This window comes from Perca flavescens, chromosome 18 (assembly GCF_004354835.1).
Source record: "Perca flavescens isolate YP-PL-M2 chromosome 18, PFLA_1.0, whole genome shotgun sequence".
Classification (NCBI taxonomy): domain Eukaryota; kingdom Metazoa; phylum Chordata; class Actinopteri; order Perciformes; family Percidae; genus Perca; species Perca flavescens.
In genome coordinates this window covers 23,909,204-23,930,580 of record NC_041348.1, presented here as the reverse complement: position 1 = coordinate 23,930,580, position 21,377 = coordinate 23,909,204, and the positions used below count along the sequence as shown (strand labels likewise).

Below are 21,377 nucleotides of genomic sequence, written 5' to 3'. Positions count from 1 at the left end.
CTTTCTGTCAACTCTGACAATAAAACTCACACATTTCATTACCTTTCATACCCAACGCGTGAATCATCAGCTTTCTGACGCCACTTACACGGGAGCAGGCCTGAGTCACCTGTCATGTCATGATGATCAATACTCAATAATGATTTCCTGTAGCTGGATTCAGAGGAACACAGCAGCTGATTATTGCATTCAGTGATTGGGCTGTGAAATTACGTGTACAATATGTGCAAGTACATGCATGTATTCTCTTCTTGTTCAACCTCTCATTTCCTTTCCTTGTTTCTCCTCTGCTCAATACTCCTCTACCTGGCTTGTTTCTCCTTCATTTCTTTATTTGTCTTTTATTCTGCCCCCCTCCCTCTCCATGTACTTAATTTTCTATCCTTGTTTCTCTACTCATTTCCTTGTTTCTCCTCTCCTAATTTCTCTTCTACTTCCTGGTTCCCTCTATCCTTTCCTTGTTTGTCATTTCTTGTCCTTGTTTCTCCTCTGTTCTGTTTCTTATTTTCTGTCCACATCTTGTTATGCCTCTTCTTTCCTTGTTTCTCTTCTCCCTACTATAGGTTATTACTGTACTTATAGTCCATGATTCGCCTGTCTTCTTCCTGTTCCTCCTCACCTTTATTTGCTTCTCCATTTTCTCCTCTCATTTGACTTCTCCTCTCCTTCCCTTGTTTCTTTCTTGCTTGTTTCTCCATTCTCCGTGTTACTCTTTTCTCTCGTTTCCTTTTTCTTCTCATATTAAAGGTAAAAAGAAGATGCGCGGTGGGAATACACACCAACAGTCTTTGGTGAACGTGTGTGGCAGCATAAGTGTATTCAGACAAATTTCCCCTTGATCCTTTTATTTAGATTTTCTCCTGCCAAGAACAGCAGCACATTTTTTCTGCACATGCTTTCCTCTTCACAGGCTGAGTTTACAAAATAACATCCCAACACTAACATGAGTCTTAAATGAGCTTAAACAAGCTCCCAAATTGTGCATCACTCAAACAAGACTCGGTCTGTTTGCTCTCCCAGGTTAACGCCTTCCCAAACTGACAAATCTTTGTTATTTCATATTTTTATGTTACACTATAGACAACTGCCCGAGCACCTGAGACATTGACAGTGTATCGTCCACAGGCTGAGACAAGCTACAGTCTCTCAAGGGTCCTGATCTGAGACAGAGACTCAGAGGCACCCGAAGAGTCAGCCCAGCGGACCCCAGGACCCCTCAGGGTAAAGCGTCCACCCCCAGACGCCTAAACCAGCTCACAGAGACACCAGCGCACATTTCTGTTAAACTCATAGCTCTGAAACCTGTGACATTATATATAAAGGCAGGTGTCTTATGCATCATGTAGATGAATTACACTGCTACGCAGAGCCAGACAAAGCTTGAGTTTCTCCGTGTCAGTGAACGGCAAAAGGTACTCATCTGTCAAAGGTGGATCTGTCTTCCCTCACCAGGTAGTCAAAACACTGCCTGTTTTTACACAGCAGAGGACACTTGCTGTAACATTTGTCCCCACTTCTTGCTCTTTCTTTGGAATGTGTATGTCTTTTTCTAAATGGGTATATATTATGATCCCGGGAGATGAAGAATGAAGGGATGAGACAAGAAACTGACGACAAGTCTCATGGTTGAGCTAGCCAATTAAACAGATTAGATTCAAATACATCAGAGCTATTTGCAACCTGGTTGAAAAGTGGACAAGAGAATTTTCCAATGCTTCAGTGAAAGCACTAAAAAAAATGAAATTAAAGCTGTGATTCAGCGAATAAATTCATGGCACCAGCTGGTGAATGAGAAGGAAATTCTCCCTATAAATAGTAATTTTCTAAGTCAGTATAAACAGCTTAGAGAATGTTTGGTTTAGTTGATCCTGCCACTTTAATTTTGGAACAGTTTAGGAACTAAATCCAATCTGACATCTAAAGTTTCACTGGAATATTTGTTAAATTGATGTTATTAAAAAACATTCCTCCTCATACATGGTGTTCTGAGCAGGCATCTGTACGCCAAATTATATACTGTGTTGGATTTATATATCTGATTGATATTTAATGATTCTTTTTATCATATGTTTCAGTTCCAGTACATTCTTTGTCCATTTTTCTTCTTCTTCCCCTTCTCCTCCGGCAGAAATTGAATCCCTTTTTTTAATTTTTAATTTATCCAGGTAAGTTGATTGAGAACAGTTTCTTATTTGCAACCTGTTTGCGCCAGGATTCCAGTTTTGGATGGGCCAGACCAATTGTGGGTGGGCCTTAAATTAAAAACGTTATCAAATCCCTGTTTAACCTAATATAAATGACTGGCTAATATACTGTTATATTATATATATTATATGTGCTTACATAATAAAGATTGTAATAGCTTGATGCTATTTATATGTTGTTGCATTGTAAAAAGTTTCGGTGCAAAGGACGGACCTATCCGCGATCGCTCTCCTTGGTTCTGCCCAAAAGAAGAGCGCTTTGGAATCTCCATTACGCACCATACCTGGCTGCGCCATAGCGCATCTCTCCTAACCTAAGGCCTATAGACTGTAAAAGTGGTCAGGAATCTAATATTTCCCCAAAACATAGTTTAGTTCTGCTCGTATAACATGAGGCCGAATATTTCAACTGTTTTAAGTTTTCAACAATATACAGATCAACAAAACTGCCCGACAGTTTCAATCAATACTCGGCCACAGAACGTGTTCATTGACAACGTCATCTGTCATGTAAAACAAGACTCAAGTTATTTCCTTACTTTAGTGTGATGATTCATGTTATAAACATGTTTAACAAAAATAAATAAATCGCATTAATAGCCCTAAAGCATTATTGGCCATAACAAGAGAAAACCATGAGGGAACAACAACTTGACAACAGTAACAAGCTGTTATAGAAATAGAACTGCGCCTGCAGCTTCTGTAGCGGGTTATGAATTGATTATTTTAATCCATACATCTCATATAACGACATAATACAATACAGGCAGAGTAGCCACATACCTTACTGTTATCCTCTGGCGGTCCTACACAATTAAACTCAGCAGAAGAAGTGACCGGATACTTTAGCACTGGTTGAGTTGCGGGCTCATCCACGGAAGACCGATCCACAGGGCCATATCCATAGGGGCTATATCATCCACTCGCGAGGCAGAGGCAAAGGCATTAGCACCGGCGCTAGCCGCGCTGGCCGCGCTAGCCGCGTTAGCCGCGTTAGCATCCTGCGGTGGCCGAGACAAAGATGTGCTCGGCGTTGTGGATCTCAGCTCTCCTTCATCTCCTGGTTGCAGCGATGACTCTGAGACCTTTCGTGCACGTTTAAGGTACCTAAACAACGACTGTTGCAACCTTGTCCTTTACTGGAAATGATTTTCACACTCTCAGATCACTGGGAGCTAGCCTAGCCTAGCATACCCACAAGCTACATCCGATCCGAACCACTGTCTGCTGAACTTGCGCAGAAACATAAAAATAGACATGACCAGTTTTTTTAAATTGTTTTTGAAAACTAAACATTTAGACCATTTTAGCACAAATTATGAGATTATTTGCCGATTTTTAATTATTCTTCACCAAATTATAATATATTAATTAATTAATGTTTTTTGAGGAAATGTTTTGGGTGGGCCTGTTGAAAAGTGGGTGGGACTAGGCCCGTCATGCCCACCCATAACGACGTGCCTGATTCACGCAGTTACACATTCCTGGAAGCTACCCAGTACCACAGTCTGGTCTGCTGGCCACTGAGCAGCTCCACTGGAGGGTCTTGCTCAAGGGCACTTCAGTGGCTCATTCATTTTCCCCAGATTTTATCCTGCCGGTCTGGGGCGACTGAACCGGCAACCTCCCGGTCCTAGGCCACCACTGCCGCCTTAGTCGATGACACGTAATCAGGAACGATGCTGAATGATAATACAACAGGATGGTGCAATACATTATCGACAGTTTATTTTTTGATTTTATTTCAATTTTTATAGTACAATAACTCAAAAACTCAAAAAAAAAAATGAAAAAGGGAATATCAGTGCAGGTGTGCTGCACATAGACAGTAGCACTTACTGCCTCAGGCACCTCTCCAGTGAACTCACATCGGCTCCTAGCGGTTGGAGCTGGAACTGCAACAAGCTGAGGATAATACTGAAACTGACTGGTGTTCAGACCTGATATTTGACCTATTTGACTATGGAATAATGCTGGGTTTTTTTTTGTTTTTTTTTAACCAGTCTTAACAAAAAGGAGGAATAATTCTGTAGTATTTGTAATAGTACAAAACAAAACCTTAAAAAGTATAAGTAAAGCTGATAAATTGTATCAAATTAAATAATGTCAAACGAAAAATAGGTTGCAGATGTGCATGTGCATCTGAGACGGAAATGCTGCTGAAGACTGATGGATGGACGCTGTGAGAGGAAACACTGGTCCATTAAAAGTCTGAGTGCATCTCTCTCTCTCTCTCTCTCTCTCTCTCTCTCTCTCTCTCTCTCTCTCTCTCTCTCTCTCTCTCTCTCTCTCATCTGCTAAGAGGATAAGCTCGTCCCTTTTTCTCCCTTCACCGTGATTGGACGAGGCCACTTCTTAGGAATGGCACCAAACTATTTAAATAGCACTTTGTCCCCCTCGGCTTAAAAAGGGAGTTTTTTTAGCGACCGATACCAGCAAGGACAAGTTCATCAAGAAGAAAAAAAACACCGAGATTTTATTCATTCTCCTTCTTTTCACGTTGGAACTCGTTTTTTCCCCCAAATCGTTTGCCTTAAACTCATTCTTGGGGATTACTGCTGGATTTCTAAATTTTAATTATTTTTTTTTGCGGGATTTTATTACTTTTGCTCTGCTGTTCTCGTTAAGCAGGTGAGTGGCAAATATTCTAAGGAATGCGACTATTTCTGCAGCTGCACTGGCATTCATTATTGATCTGTGGCTGACTTTAATATGGTTTTTATTGTGTTCAACCTGTTGCACATTCACTTTGTCTGTCAAAGACAATACTGTTATACATGGTTAGATTGTTGTTGTTTTTTGTCGCAGGCAGCAGGTTGGTGCTTCACCATGAAGTTGACAGGGATATTTTTGCTATTGATGTTTTGGACCTGCGAGAGTGCGCGAGTCGCAGGTGAGTTTGGCTGAACTGCTCAGGATATTAATTCTCTTTTAACATATGACGTTATTTATTATGTAGGCTATGATAAGCAGGGTTTCAAAATTAAATCTTTTTTGTCTACCAGCTAAATGGATAGTGAATGTTCAAATTTTACCAGCCACTCAATAGATTCCCATTGTATTTTTTGGCTGGAGAGTGAACCACATCTACCAGCCACTTGCCAGCTATTTTACCAGTATTTGGCTGGTAGATGGTGCTAATTTTGAACCCTGATTATGAGTCTGGAGTGCTTTTTTTTAAACTGAAAACAACATACATCCAGTGCACTGCCAGACAAAGACTGACTGCTAATTATTATTCACCCGCAGAGAGCCGAGACGACAATAGCGTGTATGACTTGTTTGAGCTTGTCAAAGTCCCGAAGAAGAACAGCGGGGTCACCCTGGTGAGAGGAGACGACCCGTACAGCCCCGCCTACAAAATCATCAACCCGGACCTGATCCCCCCGGTCCCCGAGTGCTCCTTTGGGGAGTTGATCGACTCCATCCAAGCCGAGAGGGGATTCCTCCTCCTGCTCAACTTCAAGCAGTCCAAGCGGACCAGGGGAAGCCTCTTGACCGTGGAGAAGCTGGACGGCTCCGGACCCGTGTTTGAGATCGTCTCGAACGGCAAGGCGAACACCTTGGACATCGTTTTCTCCACCGAGAACAAGCAGCAGGTGGTTTCCATTGAAGATGTGGATCTGGCCACGGGCTACTGGAAGAACATCACGTTGTTCGTGCAGGAGGACCGGGCGCAGCTGTACGCGGGATGCGAGGATGTGAACTCCGCCGAGTTGGATGTGCCCATCCAGAACATCCTGACACTGGAGACCCCGACCAGCGCGCAGCTCAGGATTGGGAAGGGAGCCGTGAAGGACAGGTTCATGGTGAGCGCACGGGCCATTATAGACGGCAGAATTTTAAGTCACGTCTCTTCTTAATGTTGTCAGCGGAGATAGTTTTGTTTAAAACGCAAATGCGTAAAATGTCCATAAGCGTAAAAACGCACATATGGCAGGACTGAATTATTGCAATGTTTTTTTAGACTGATGCAATGAAAAGCGGGTTTATTTACTGAATGTATCGGATTGTAGCCTAAACTGAACATCGATACTTGCAGGGGGTCCTACAAAACGTGCGGTTTGTGTTTGGAGCATCACTAGAGGCCATCCTCCGCAACAAAGGATGCCAAAGCTGTAAGTAATCAGACATCTTGTGTGTTTACTCATCACTTATCTGCTTCATGTAGAGCCAAGTCCAAGTAACTCCTTATCCATGAAAAGTGCATTATACTTAATTTGCTTGCTGATTTCTACATACAACCGTCCCTGGGCAGCTGTTTACCACTTGTCACACAGGAATGTCATTTTACAAATATCTCAGGGTACTGTGGTCTCAAAGAATGTTCTCTGCTGTATTAGCTTATTACTTTTCATTATGATTCATTGCAGTGTGGGATTTGTAACATTTTAAGAACAATATCCTCCCTCATTAATAAGTCAACCATAATGCTGAGTGTGCAAATATGTGATTTGATTTATGTTACCGTTCTTCTTTCAGCCATGACGACTGACTCAGTGATTCTGGAGAACCTCAATGGCTCCTCAGCCATTAGAACAGAGTACACTGGACACAAGACTAAAGGTAAACACTACGAACATGCTGTGGACTTCCCCCGTTATACTGGTTCATGTCTTTTTATTAGACTCCAGCATATAGAGACTGACTACACTAGACTAAGAATGAGGTTTTTATTTATTTATGTTTTACATTCACTGCCAATTCATGACTTTCCTCTCTGTGTTTTTGCCCTGGTGAAGACCTTCAGATGGTCTGTGGCTTCTCCTGTGAGGACCTGGTCAGCATGTTTAGGGAGCTGAAGGGCCTTGGTGTGGTGGTCAAGGAGCTGTCCAATGAACTCCGCCAACTGGTAAGGAGGAATTCCAGCACACCGTCTGGTGGCAGAGTGCAACAGACAGTCTGCCTCTCTGCCTTTGTGTGGGTTTGATTGATGTGCCTGGTCTCTGGGTTACCATCACCACATGTGTACAGTTGTCCAGTAACATTAGACACAGTATAAGCTAAGGTCCTAAGGATATGTGGTAACACTAACATATTTGTTAGTTAAATGAGGTTAAGAATACTTTCAGTGCTTAGATAACAAGGGAGCCAGTAGATGCTGTTATGCATTCTGTAGTGAAGAGTGATATAGACTCTTTTAAATTCAGCCTGCACCAATTCTGAAATCTGCATACTATTACAGTAGTTGCAAAATGAAACCTAAAACCACACTTGAATTATCCATAGCTACTACTTTTTTATTTTAGCAAAAGTTCTAGTTCTACTCACACGTTTTCTGTGTGATAAATAGATAGATAGATCAATCGTCACATAAATACTATAATACCAACAACAACAGAGCACCTGAATAATGTTATAAACCTATTCAACACCTATTATTAACTAAAGTGTTATCAGGTATATCATATAGTCTCAGTTATTTTGTTACAATACAGTACTGCCCTTTCCTCACCACTCGCGACTCACAGGTCATCATCATGTAAGTTTGCTGTTGTTCAGCAGTCTTACTGGACATCTTGACTATCTTATGCAGTTTGTTTTTATTACTCACCGACAATGAAAAACACCAGGCAATAGAACAGAAAACAGTTAAAATGCTCTCCCCAAACTTTGAGTAATCCCCCTCTTTTAAGTATTTTTATAAGCACATATACAACTTTATACTCATGCTCTTAATTTGTGTGGTGCAATGTGGTAAGTTTCAACATATCTTTATTATACAGCGCATTTTAATAGGAAAAGTAGCTTTTGCCAAGGTAACAACTAATTGGGATCCAAATAATCTCTAAACAATATCTGTGTTTTGTCTGTTTCTCCTACACCTCGCCTCCCCAGACGGATGAGAACAAGCTGATTAAGAACCGCATTGGCATTCACAGTGGCGTCTGCATCCACAACGGCATTGTGCACAAGAACAGAGATGAGTGGACCGTCGATGACTGCACCGAGTGCACTTGTCAGGTGAGATCTGAACTGTCTATATCGTCTCTTAAGTACTTAAACACACGTGTGAGGTGATGCACTCTATGCTTTGACTTGTTTTTACACACATACACATACACACACACACACACACACACACACACACACACACACACACACACACACACACTTACCACCACTTAACTGATTTGGTCAGTAATTAGTAGTGTGAAGGCCTGCCAGAAGGCCAACAGCCTTTACCGTTGTAATGAGAGGTCTGTTGATAGAAGTTCAACTCGAGTGTGGCTTAGAGGGATGTGACCAGGCTTTAAGCGATGCACTGTAATTAAGAACAAGACCTTGGCTCCGACAAGTGGAAATAATTAATGGGTTCAGGTGCAAAACACTTGGCAGGGATGATTCCTGCATTTCCCAATAGGCTTGATTTCCTGACTTCCTCTTCTACTAATAAGCTAGTTGTCCCTATTTTCTCTTTTTCCCTGTCAGTGATCAGATCCAGGAGGGACAACATTAGCATGCATAGTTAGAGGCAGTTGTTAACCCTGAGTCATCCACAGTACACCCACACAGGTCGTGCTGGCAGGCTGACTTTACTTGTTTGGGGCTCAGCGCCCAGGCCGGCTCTACAATCAAATTGACTTCCATTATTACGACTTTGGCCTCATTCCCACCTTCCCCTGACCCAGTGGGCAGGTGGTTGTCTGCACTGAAGGGGTCTCCCTTCTCAGCCAGAATCCTGCTTTTTAGTTTTTCTGGCATGGTAAATCTGTGCAAACTCAGATGTTGAGAGAAGTTAATGAGTTGGTTGCACGGACATGGACTAAGACTTGGATAAAATATTATCCTTCAACATGCACTAAATTATACAACAATATAATATACTCCACATTGGTGACACGGTTCTGTAGTGTCTCTCAATTCCATTTGGAAATGGGGATTTAACCGAGCACCTGGACATAATTTGGAAGAAAATTGCAGCAACATTTGGTCAATATCCATATAGTTGAGCATGTGTTTAACCATACGTTTGATCTCTGTGCTTGTGCAGAACTCTGCTACTGTGTGCCGCAAGATCTCCTGCCCCCTGATCCCCTGTGCTAATGCTACTGTTCCTGATGGAGAGTGCTGCCCACGCTGTGGAACACGTAAGCATTTCTGTACAATTCATTGTTAGAGTCTGCATAGCTATAGGGAAGTACACTGTAATTACATTTATGTAAACCTGCACTGTAAGCTACTGTATAAAAGGCCCCCATAAGCTAGAATGTATATGTGTCAACTAACAGGCAGAGCATACAAACGCTGCCCCATTCACAGAAAGAGCCGTTTCTGTGTTATTTGCAATATAAAACAAAAAGCCACAAATATTTCCCTGGATGTAAAGGTTTCTATTCAAGAGAAAACATGTTAACTTTAGAGATGATTTAACTGCAATAACATCCGAGTAAATGAAAGGGTGCTTATGTGTTTCAAACATTGGCTCTTTGTGCTCCAAAACATCTTTGAAATGGCTGTAATTTGCCAAATTGGTTAAAGCGGGATGGAAAATTGGTTGGCTGTTTAGTGAAGCCATCTTCTGCATGAGGAGTAGTGACATGTTCTGCATACCTATGCTGGCTTGGCTGCAATGCTTCCCTAAAAGCTAAATAAACAGGGGGACCCGCATTCATCCAGACCTCAGCCACTTGTTGAAGTCATTACACACCCAGGCCCATGTTTGCAAGATCTGCTTCCTCTTTAGGAAAACATAAGCCAATGGGGCATCCCTGTGTATCCTGAGGACAGTGGCCCTTTCTATTTCTCCAGCTTCTCTCAGTGTGTTAGTCTGTGCCCTCCCTCTCAACAGACGGCCTTCTATCTGTCCAAGTCCCAGCTAAATCCACACTTATTAGCCCTCCGCTTTAAGAGCTTTCCCTCCTCATTTAGGCTTGAGGGTGTTTGTGAGGGGGTGCTGCCTCGCTGGAATAGCTCTTTTATTGTCTCTCTCTCTCATACTCTCTCCCTCCTGCTCAGCGAGCGACTATGCAGAGGACGGCTGGTCGCCGTGGTCTGAATGGACCCATTGTTCCGTGTCTTGTGGGCGGGGCATCCAGCAGCGTGGGCGCTCTTGCGACCGTATCAATAACAACTGCGAGGGCACCTCTGTGCAGACCCGCGACTGCTACCTCCAGGAGTGTGACAAGCGATGTGAGTTACCACAGCATACACACCAGCCAAACACAAACGAATAAGTAGACCCTGTTAAGCCGACAGTCTGATTTACATGCAGTTATCTGTGAGTTTACTTCAAGTCATCATATGTGTGTCATAATGATAGAGTGCCACAGTGGTCAATCACTTTGCTTCCTGATAAATGACCTCTGACCTTTCCTTGCGGCCTTCAGTCAAGCAGGACGGCAGCTGGAGCCATTGGTCACCATGGTCATCCTGCTCCGTCACCTGTGGTGCTGGTGTCATCACCCGTATCCGCCTCTGCAACTCCCCCACCCCTCAGCTCGGAGGCAAGGACTGCAAGGGAGAGGGCCGGCAAACCGAGAAGTGTCAGAAATCTCAGTGCCCCAGTAAGTCACACCATCTGATATTCCTGCTTGCATTTGGGCGTTATACACAGCAAGGATAGAAATGAATCATGTTTTATTCTTGTCTCCCTTAGTCAATGGCAACTGGGGACCCTGGTCACCGTGGGATACCTGCACTCTCACCTGTGGAGGTGGTCTCCAGACTCGTAAACGCCTGTGCAATGACCCAGCACCAAACTACGGTGGCAAAGAGTGCGTCGGTAATGCCAAAGACACCCAGCTGTGCAACAAGAAAGCCTGTCCAATTGGTGAGGCATTGTAATTACTTACAGAGCTTCTAAAATTGAATTCCATGTATCTGTATTATTGTAAACATGCTGATTTTAGTGTCCTTTTATTTATTATACTGTTGTTTGTTGGGATTTTATTATATTGCAAGTTGTATTTCTTTAGTTATGTTTTATATACTGAGATCTCTCTTCACAATGAGATCATTACTGGCAAGGGATTTATGTGATTAAAAAAAGGTTACATCTGCATAACAGATGTTGCAGATGATGTCTTAATAATGAGTAAACATTGCTCTTTTCAGATGGGTGCCTGTCTAACCCCTGCTTTGCTGGAGCAAAGTGCACCAGTTTCTCTGATGGTTCCTGGGAGTGTGGGAAGTGTCCAGCTGGCTACACTGGCAATGGTATCAATTGTAAAGATGTTGATGAGGTAAAAATTCCTTCGACCTTGTATTATGATTTTGTCATGTACAGACACGGTTTGATGCCTGTTGCAACATCTACCAAGTCTTAATTGGTTGTTTTTTTTATCCTAAAAACAGTGCAAGGAGGTCCCAGACGCTTGCTTTGAGTTTAATGGTGTGCACCGCTGTGAGAACACAGATCCTGGCTACAACTGTCTGCCCTGCCCTCCTCGCTATTCAGGACCCCAACCGTTTGGCAGAGGAGTGGAGCAGGCTGCTGCTAAGAAACAGGCAAGTGCTGTCTTGTCTTTGTGTCAAGCAGCCAACACACAATAAATAAATATTGAAAACAGGAATAACTGGTACAAGTACAATTATGTCTCCAAAGCAGGACCATGATCACTTATTGTGAAGAATGTCTGCCTTTTCCCTGAAAAGAATGTCATGAATTTGGACTATGCACAGCCAGTTTGATTACTGGTCATTCAAACTATGCATCCCTCCTTCACTCTACAGGTGTGCACACCTCGTAATCCCTGCCTCGATGGAAGCCATGACTGCAACAAAAATGCCCGCTGTAACTACCTCGGACAGTTTGCCGATCCCATGTTCCGTTGCGAGTGCAAGCCCGGCTATGCTGGCAACGGCCATATCTGTGGAGAGGACACAGATCTGGATGGATGGCCCAACGCTGACTTGGTTTGTGTGGAGAATGCCACCTACCACTGCAAAAAGGTACATAGTGGTGAAGCAGAGAGGCTCTAATGTTCCGTGAAGCAAAGTCACTTTAGAAAGGAGTTTTTGCAGAGTTAAATTCATATGACTTGTATGTACAGTATGTTGTCAGCTCGGACTGTCTGACTGTGTTGTCTGTTATTCAGGACAACTGTCCCAACCTCCCCAACTCTGGGCAGGAAGATTACGATAAGGACGGCATTGGAGATGCTTGTGACAATGATGATGACAATGATGGCATTCCTGACGATAGGGTGAGTAAAACTCTCCGGATGTGGCCATAGCAGTGAACAAGGGAGCGTGTGTGTGTTCTGCAATTTATGCATTCATCATTCATGCTGTCTAATAAGAAGATGGGTGGAAAGAGGGAAGGGGAGGGGAGGCTCCGCAGGAAAGCAAATGTTTCTCTGAGGCCTGAGCCAAAACCTCAAATTCAAACACTGAGGTACTGCTCTGAAGGAGCTCCACTGTGTGTTTGCTAATCCCAACATTACATTTGGGACAGGGCCTAAAAGTAAAGCACATTTGCATCCTGCATCACTCCCTCCCTGTGAATAGATCCACTCAGGCTCTGCACTGCACCTATCCTCAACTCTTTATCTTCTCCTTTGTCTTTTTCTTTTTGAAACAGGATAACTGTCCATTCGTGTACAACCCCAGGCAGTATGACTATGACCGCGATGATGTGGGTGACCGCTGTGACAACTGCCCCTACAATAGTAACCCAGACCAAACAGATACAGACAGCAATGGAGAGGGAGACGCCTGCTCTGTGGACATTGATGGAGATGGTGAGGACTGGAAAGTTTAATAAAAACGCTCCTCTGGAAATCTACATCTTTATTTGTGAGGTCATGCTTGTGTAATATTTTGTACTTATGTAGTGTCTTTTCATATCATATGTTTCCATTAATTCCCCAGGCATAATGAATGAGAAGGACAACTGCCCCTATGTGTACAATGTCGACCAGAGAGACACAGATCTGGACGGAGTGGGAGACATGTGTGATAACTGCCCTCTGGAACATAATCCTGATCAGGTGTGTGGACACATACACACCGCCCTTAACCATTTCCTTCCACCTCACCCACCAACAATAATCCACATTCATCTCCCTGCCTGTCTCTATAGCTCAGCATATATCTGTCTTTCAATTGAGACAGAGCTGCAGTGATTAGCCCTGTGTAGCTGTCTCAGCTTTATCTCACCATGTAAAGGTGGAGTAAATCCTGTATGCAGCTCAAGGGCACATCAGTTCAATAAGGCGTAGTGGGGGGCTAGGGGTCTTTTCAATGGCCCATTGATGTTAGCTGGCTAATGTGAGGGAAGAGGCCCTAGGCTGTATATTTCTGAGGAATGGGCTGGCCCTGGGCTGTGTGCATGCCCTGTCTGCGCACCACGGGCCTGCTCAGTCCACCTGTGCTATGCTACACTGAGAAATAGGAATGTGTTGAACAACGGGACTCAGGAAAAGGATGGGGGAAGGAGCGGTGAATCTTAATCTACACTGATGTAGTCTTTAAAAAGTGAATGGAGAGTAAAAGTTAACTGCACGCTGCGATTAAAGGCCAAAAGAGACAAGTCCAGACATGGACGCAGCAATGCTACATGCTGTTCCAAAGACTACAAAAATATCCCTCTTCAAATGTTGTGGTCTTACTGAGATCTTTGACAGCAGAATTATGCTTCTACAGAGTTACCCAAATCCTCACATCCTACCCCTGCTCCCACCCTTCATCTCCTTTCATTCATCCCTGTGCCCCTATTCTTTCTTAGTGCCGCAGGGTGTGTCTAGTCCTACCAACTAGGGCTAGCATGACTTCCCCCTTCACTACAGATGCTGGAGGTGCTCAACAAGCAAATTGGAGTAGGAGGGGCAACAGAGTCTTGTGGAGTGATGTTTGATTTTCAGTAGCTAAAACCTGATGACAGATCTTGGACAAATTGAGCTTGGCAGCTTTACTGAGGCAGAGTGATTTCAGCCTAAGGAAAGTCCCTAAGAAAAGCAGGAGAGGAGAGATGACAGCAGGAAATTGTGTGGTATAAGGAAATAAACACGGTGGAATGTAATCACGTACAGTATGTTTGAGTGCCATTAATACTTCATTGTCCCCTCAATTCATACATTCGGTCGTAACTCTGATGTCAAAACATTGTATCATTGCAGGTGGATTCAGATGATGACCGGGTGGGAGACAAGTGTGACAGCAACCAGGACATCGATGAGGACGGACACCAGAACAACCTGGACAACTGCCCATACATCCCCAACGCCAACCAGGCTGACCATGACAAGGATGGCAAGGGAGACGCCTGTGACCATGATGACGACAACGACGGCATCCCTGATGACAAGGACAACTGCAGACTGGTCTCCAACCCTGACCAACTGGACTCTGATGGTGAGCGAAATGGGCCATGCTTTAATCCCAAAGGATACAGGTTGTCCGAAACAATTTTCAAGCACCAAAATGCTGAAATACAGCTCACATCAAGTCAAGGGATCTTTGAAACACTTTGGGTATTACTATAAATAAATATGTAATGTACAGTATATATATATATATATTTTTTTTTTTAAAGGTGATGGCCGTGGAGATGTTTGCAAAGATGACTTTGACCTAGACAACGTGCCCGACATCTATGACGTGTGTCCTGAGAACTTTGACATTAGTGAGACAGACTTCCGCAAGTTCCAGATGGTTCCTCTGGACCCCAAAGGCACCTCGCAGATTGATCCAAACTGGGTCGTCCGCCATCAGGGCAAAGAGCTGGTTCAGACTGTCAACTGCGACCCTGGCATCGCTGTTGGTAAGTTACAAATCACCAAGGCAAATTCCTTGTAAATGTTACTTACTTGGCAAAAAATCCTATTCTGATTCTAAAAATAATGGGTTGTGGTTGTCTACAAAATGCACCCTAATTTGCCCAAAGAGCATACATTCAAAAATGTGTGTGCATTGAAATTCTGGCCTCAACTTTTCCTTCAGGTTACCACGAATTCAATTCAGTGGACTTTAGTGGGACTTTCTTCATCAACACCGAGAGGGATGATGATTACGCCGGCTTTGTGTTCGGCTACCAGTCCAGTTCCAGGTTCTATGTGGTGATGTGGAAGCAGATTACGCAGACATACTGGTCTAATAAACCCACCAAAGCCCAGGGCTACTCTGGCCTGTCCATCAAAGTGGTTAACTCCACCACTGGCCCAGGAGAACACCTCAGGAACGCCCTCTGGCACACAGGAAATACCCCAGGACAGGTAATACATTTGGACTTTTGGAGGTTATGCCCCCCAATTGATTATTTTAACGTAGGGAGATGTAAAAAGATAAATCCATGGCTGTTTATTTCCCCATGCTTTAGGTCCGCACTCTCTGGCACGACCCTAAGAACGTTGGATGGAAAGACTTCACCGCCTACAGATGGCATCTGATCCACAGACCAAGAACAGGACTTATTAGGTGGGCAGAGGATAATATTTAGTCCACACATAAGTTCACTCTTCACATGGGTTTGATATCCAAATCCCAAGCTTTGGACCAACTTTCATTTTTCCTTTATTCCCGCAGAGTCGTGATGTATGAGGGCAAGAAGATCATGGCAGATTCTGGTAGCATCTATGACAAAACATATGCAGGCGGCAGGCTAGGTCTTTTTGTCTTCTCACAAGAGATGGTATACTTTTCAGACCTCAAGTATGAATGCAGAGGTAAGCATTTACGTGAAATCAAGTTCCCAGAAATCATTCAATGTTCTGTTCTTGAAATCGAGACCATATCCAACTCCTTTTATTATGTCTCTTTCTTTCAACAGATGTCTAAATGCACGGCGCAGGAAGCTCTAAGGAATGCACCTTTTTTTGTATAAAGTATGAACTTATGTATTCTGATGAAAAGTCCAGGGACCGATTTATCTCCGCAACTCTTTCTTCTGCGGCACGCACACTTGGACGAGGCAATGGGCATGTGGTCAGCCTCAGGGTAACTTGAAGCTGGTTCGAGCAGAGCACCAACCGGTTGACTGCCAGTTGAGGATCAGAGAACCCCTTCTCCTCCACCCTTAGCTTTCATGAGAGCAGAGAGAGCTGGGGAAAAAAGAAAACAAGCACCTTTCTATCCTAGCTCTGCCTGCTTTTCTCACTCTCTGAAAGACCTCATTCATCTCTGTGCGGGAACGGCTCCCCATAGACAACTATGCACTTCCAAGCCTTTACATCTCTCTCTCTCTCTCTCTCTCTTTCTATCACACCTCTTCAGCCTATGTGCCTGTCTACCTTAGCTTCTGGATGGACATCCCAAAGAAAAAAAACAATGAAATATTCCCTTTGCTTTACCAGACCTTCCAGAATGTAGAATCTGAATGATACATTTGAGGACTCAGAGGATGAAGACAGCAATACAATTTTTTAGGGATGTTGGTTGTTGAGGATTTAGGAAAACTGTTGGGAGTAGAGCGAGTTAGAAATGAGGGGAACATAATGTTGTGGATATTTGTGGTTATGCATGTACTGTATGTGGAGACTGGAACAAGAAAGTGCTTTTAACCATCTACCTAAGAAAGAGAAATACAAAATTAAATTTAGGTCAACTTTCTTCTGAACTTACAACTATCATGGGCATTGTTGATGCTGTCTGGTTAACTAAACAACTCTCAGGGTCAGATGGAAGTTACAACCTTCCCATATCAAACTAGTAAGAAAAGATATGAGGATTATTTTACAGAAAATTGCTAGAGCCAGTGTTCCCTCCAAAATACTCCCCATCTTACATCAAAACCTTGGTCATTGAAGAGATTTATCCCCCTCAGCTTCTGAGGATTTCAATTTGATATTATGTAAATACATGTCATTTATTGACTCTTGCCTACAATGTAGGCAGCAAAGGAAATAGGAATGCTTTGAAAAAGTAAAAATAAAATACATCCAATATCACAGTTAAAACTGATCCAAAATAAGGTACAGCCAGGTGTCCGTGTCTATCATCTCCCGCTGTACAAAGTGAATTAGGTATTTTTCAGATAGGGCTATTTAGCATGAAGTGTATGTGACGTGTGTGCCTTTTCTTCAGAGAGAGATGAAAAACAAAGGAAATCTTTGATGTACAAATATTACCTCATTGCTGTTGTATAATTAGATCAAACAAAAACACAACCTAAGTACTTTTTCATATTCCTTTAAAATGATGGACATCTTAGTGCCACTGTAGCATAAGCTGTAAATAGTATGACATTTCATATCCACTCCCGTGATTTACCCCAGTGAGAACAGTACAATGGGAGATTTCTTTTTTATGAATAATTTTTGCTTTATCATGTATGTCCAATGCTGTTTTTAGCAGATAAATTATTGTTTTGTCCTAGCTGTTTGTGAGAGATTGATTTGCGTGTGTGTTTGTGTGTGTGTGTGTGTGTGTGTGTGTGTGTGTGTGTGTGTGTGTGTGTGTGTGTGTGTGTGTGTGTGTGTGTGTGTGTGTAGATAAAGGCTATTTAAATAATTTATCAGGATGTTTTGCCTTACCAAAGGCCACACGTCCATCTGTATAAACGGTTTGCACACTGACGTGAGGATGTTCTGTTCTTTAACGTTTTTACCTTCTTTGTTATTGTGTATCAATGTTACCATTATTGGTAATTATCTGTACAATTAGTTTTGCTTGTCTGTAAACATTTTCTTAGTTGTACAAAGCGAAAATGCTGTTTTTATTCATAGCGATTATTTTGTTACATACTTCAAGACAATAAATAGTTGTTAAAATTCTTTAGCATGTCCGTGCTTTTGTTTGTCACATTAAAGCCATTTCATCGTTTCTCATCTGGGTTTATTATTGTTGATCGACTTGTTTACATGACGTGGAGATAAAAACATGTTTTACATTAAACACAAACTGGTGGATGACTCAGACCAGAAAATATGTAGACCTCCTCCAATCAGATCACGAAGACAACCGGCTTTGATTAGGTCTACTGTAGTCTATATCCTTGACGTTCCCCTTCCAGGATTGCTCCGGTGCTGCCTGAAATCCTGCAAGATATCCCCCCTTTTGCTAGCCGGATGTCCATTACCTTACACTTTCTTTGTGTTGGCATTTTAAACTCCAGTGGATTCATGAGGACTATGGTTAACTGCTCCTCAGATCTCTGCAGGGTAAATCCAGACAGCTAGCTAGACCATCTGTCCAGTCTGAGTTTTCTGTTGCAGGACTAAAACATCTTTTGAATGTACACATGTTCTACCAAAACAAGTCTCTCTGCGATGAAGGCCACATGAGGAATGTGACACAGACGTCTGCTCCTGAGCTTCATCTGCCTGACCTCTCTGATCTGCCCTCTGACCTCTGCAGACGCTTAAACAACACAAAGAGCAAATATTAGACTGACACAAAGATTGACATTGGCTTACAGGCTTTGAGACACACAGACTCCAAAAAAAATCCACTGGTGGACAAAATAGCAAGAACACAACAAGACCAAAAATGGTAAACTCATTTACCAAAGTTGAACATCAATTTGCAAATGGTCATGCTGAATCTATTACAACTTTTAGGGTGTTTGTGTTATTTTGTTAGCTATTTTTTTTCTGCTCTACTGTGAATGCTGATCTGTAACATTATTTACTTTTCATTTTGGGGATACTGATCACCTAATCGTTAGTCTATATAGACGTTCTACTTCTGCGTTTGCTCTGGTGCCGCCGGAAATTCCGCCATTGTCCAATGTCTGTTTCCTTCCGCTTTCATTGTGTTAGAATTTTAAACTCCGGTGGATTTATGAGGACTATGGTTAACTGCTCATCAGATCTCTGCAGGGTAAATCCAGACTGCTAGCTAGACTATCTGTCCAATCTGAGTTTTTTCTCACACGACTAAAATAACTTTTAAACGTACACGTTCCACCAAAAGAAGTTCCTTCCTGAGGCTATTTTGCAGTGACACCGTGGCTCCGTGCTTAGCGCCACACAAGACGATTGTGATTGGTCTAAAGAAATGTCAACAAACCAGAGCACATTTTTCTCCCATCCCGGAATGCTTTGTGTACTAGCCAGACCCTCCTCCACAGCGCCGTGGAGGAAGGTCTGGCATTGTGAGACTACCTAATTGTTAACTACAATGTCTCCATCTTTAGTGTTATAGTGTTCACTGTTGTGATGTTTCTGCAGTGGATGATCACTGGTAGAGGTCTTTAAAGGAACACGCCGACTTATTGGGAATTTAGCTTATTCACCGTAACCCCCAGAGTTAGACAAGTCGATACATACCCTTCTCATCTCCTTGCGTGCTGTAATGCTGTCTGACGGCTCCAGCGGCATCAGGCCAGCACAAAACATCAGGTGAATGGTTCCAGCAATCCTACTGCTCCGAATAAGTGACAAAATAACGCCAACATGTTCCTATTTACATGTTGTGATTTATAGAGTCACAGCGTGTACAAAAAACAACGTAACATGAGACACAGCCGTCTTCTAACTGTAAACAAACCGGGAACTATATTTTCAGGCGGAAGAATATAGTACTTGAGTGATATGCTTGCAGCAATCCTGTTTGAGAATATAGTTCCTGGTTTGTTTACTGTTAGAAGATGGCTGTGTCTCATGTTACCTTGTTTTTTGTACACGCTGTGACTCTACAAATCACAACATGTAAATAGGAACACGTTGGCGTTATTTTGTCACTTTTGTCACAATTTGGAGCAGTAGGCTAGTTGTTACCTGCAGGATCTGTGCTGGGCTAAGCTAATGCTGGAACCGTCAGGCAGCGTTACAGCACGCACGGAGATGAGAAGGGTATGTATGGACTTGTCTTACTGTGGGGGTTACGGTGAATAAGCTTAATTCCCAATAAGTCAGCGTGTTCCTTTAAATGTCCAAAAGTTTAGAAAACAGACCAGTGAAAGACTTACTTGAATCCAATTACATTTTCCGAAAACACTCAGAGACCTGATCTGAAAAGGTACCAAAGGACAGTCAGACCTGATCCAAAGAAACTCAAGGACTCAATCAAAACAGAGAAAGAACACCATGTGCCACCAATTAACGAGTGTCAGGGTCCAAAATAGTAAGAGTATTCACTTCAACATCAACACTTTCTGTATCACAATAAAAAATATTTTCTTTTTGTCCAGCAATGATTAGGTATTAGATGTATTGTCACACAAACCCACAGCGATACAATGGGACTCTGCCCAACTTAAGTTAGGGATTGGGTCTTAGATACTAGAAACCAAATGAATTTATCAAAACTTCTAATCACTGGTCAAACAGTGTGTCCTGCACACTGGTGCCTTCTACTCTCTGGGCCAGATGTACGTACATTTGCGAATGTAGAGTTATCAGCGCCATGGCCAACCCGCAGAAAGCACACGCTGAGATTCTTCAGCTTACATAGTATTTACCAAACCTGCAGTTCATCGGGTAATCAGAGCCTTTCTCCGCCCACTATACCGTAAATTGCGCGCATTTAAACGCGCAATTGAATGGGCCTCCTTCTCTCTTTCTGTCATGGATCAGCCACCAAGTCAGTAAAAACAGCGAAAACAAAGATTTAGCGATAACAAAGTTATTACTGCTGCCATTTCACCAGGAGGCATTTGCGAGGAAACCCGCTTCCTGGTTTACACCTGCTTTTAAGAGGTGGAGAATATTCACTGCAAAATAGAGGCGCGCTTTCACGGGTGGTTTTTGTACATACCGCGGAATACGTTATTAGGCGCACTTTACGCTTCCCCTCCCATCTCTTTATGGGAAACTCCCACTTTCCCCTGGACCCTCCCATGAATGCATATGCATGACACAGAAAAGCGCAATTTGCCATTTTCAGTTCCCGCGACAGGCAGTCTGCTCTTTTACCTCAGTGCGGCCTGTTTGTACATACCTCGCCATGCTTGCATGTTGCGAAACAAATACGCCTGAAGTGGGCGCAAAAGAGTTCGTACATCTGGTCCTCTGTTCATTTTTGAGTGTCTGGAACTTTCTTTGTCTGTTTAGCCATGGTGGTTACATCTCTGCTCATGCAAAAACTCTTCTTACCAAGCTCTTCTTCAGTTTATTCTAAAAACAAAAAGAGGAGAGGGCCAGGAGAGACCTTCCAGAAATAGTGTGTTTAGATCTTTTTATGAACCGAGTATAGGATAACTCACTGTTATTCTGTATCAATCAAGTGGAGTGAAGCAAATAGCCATTATGCAATTGTAGCCTTTTTAATCCAAGAAGTCAATTATAAGCATGTTCTTATTAATCATGACAGCCCAGCTTGAGGTATAAGGGATTATTACAATGTGGCAAC

The 21,377-nt window shown here is 42.9% G+C and overlaps 1 protein-coding gene across 2 annotated transcripts; it reads left to right on the top strand.

The window, feature by feature from the left end:
* The first annotated feature begins 3,274 nt into the window (after positions 1–3,274).
* thbs1b (thrombospondin 1b) lies at positions 3,275–17,517 on the top strand. 2 transcript variants are annotated; one of them, XM_028604927.1, is made up of 23 exons: positions 3,275–3,307; positions 5,013–5,097; positions 5,454–6,013; positions 6,247–6,322; positions 6,687–6,770; positions 6,947–7,056; positions 8,043–8,168; positions 9,199–9,295; positions 10,164–10,337; positions 10,535–10,711; positions 10,804–10,977; positions 11,262–11,389; positions 11,502–11,654; positions 11,880–12,098; positions 12,245–12,352; positions 12,730–12,889; positions 13,020–13,138; positions 14,267–14,501; positions 14,683–14,910; positions 15,090–15,361; positions 15,466–15,563; positions 15,672–15,811; positions 15,916–17,517. In XM_028604927.1, the coding sequence occupies exons 2-23, from the start codon at positions 5,034–5,036 to the stop codon at positions 15,921–15,923; spliced, it is 3,510 nt and encodes a 1,169-aa protein (XP_028460728.1). In that variant the 5' UTR covers positions 3,275–3,307; positions 5,013–5,033; the 3' UTR covers positions 15,924–17,517. The 2 variants fall into 2 exon arrangements, with proteins under 2 accessions (XP_028460728.1, XP_028460727.1); XM_028604926.1 differs by lacking the exon at positions 3,275–3,307 and adding an exon at positions 4,637–4,835.
* Positions 17,518–21,377: the final 3,860 nt, after the last annotated feature.

What these genes read in the sequence shown, in the direction of transcription:
- thbs1b (XM_028604927.1), top strand. Translation starts at nt 5,034, where the DNA reads ATGAAGTTGACAGGGATATTTTTGCTATTGATGTTTTGGACCTGCGAG. An exon ending in CCAATGAACTCCGCCAACTG is followed by an intron (nt 7,057 to 8,042) that starts GTAAGGAGGAAT and finishes TCGCCTCCCCAG; the next exon opens with ACGGATGAGAACAAGCTGAT. An exon ending in CCACCTACCACTGCAAAAAG is followed by an intron (nt 12,099 to 12,244) that starts GTACATAGTGGT and finishes TCTGTTATTCAG; the next exon opens with GACAACTGTCCCAACCTCCC.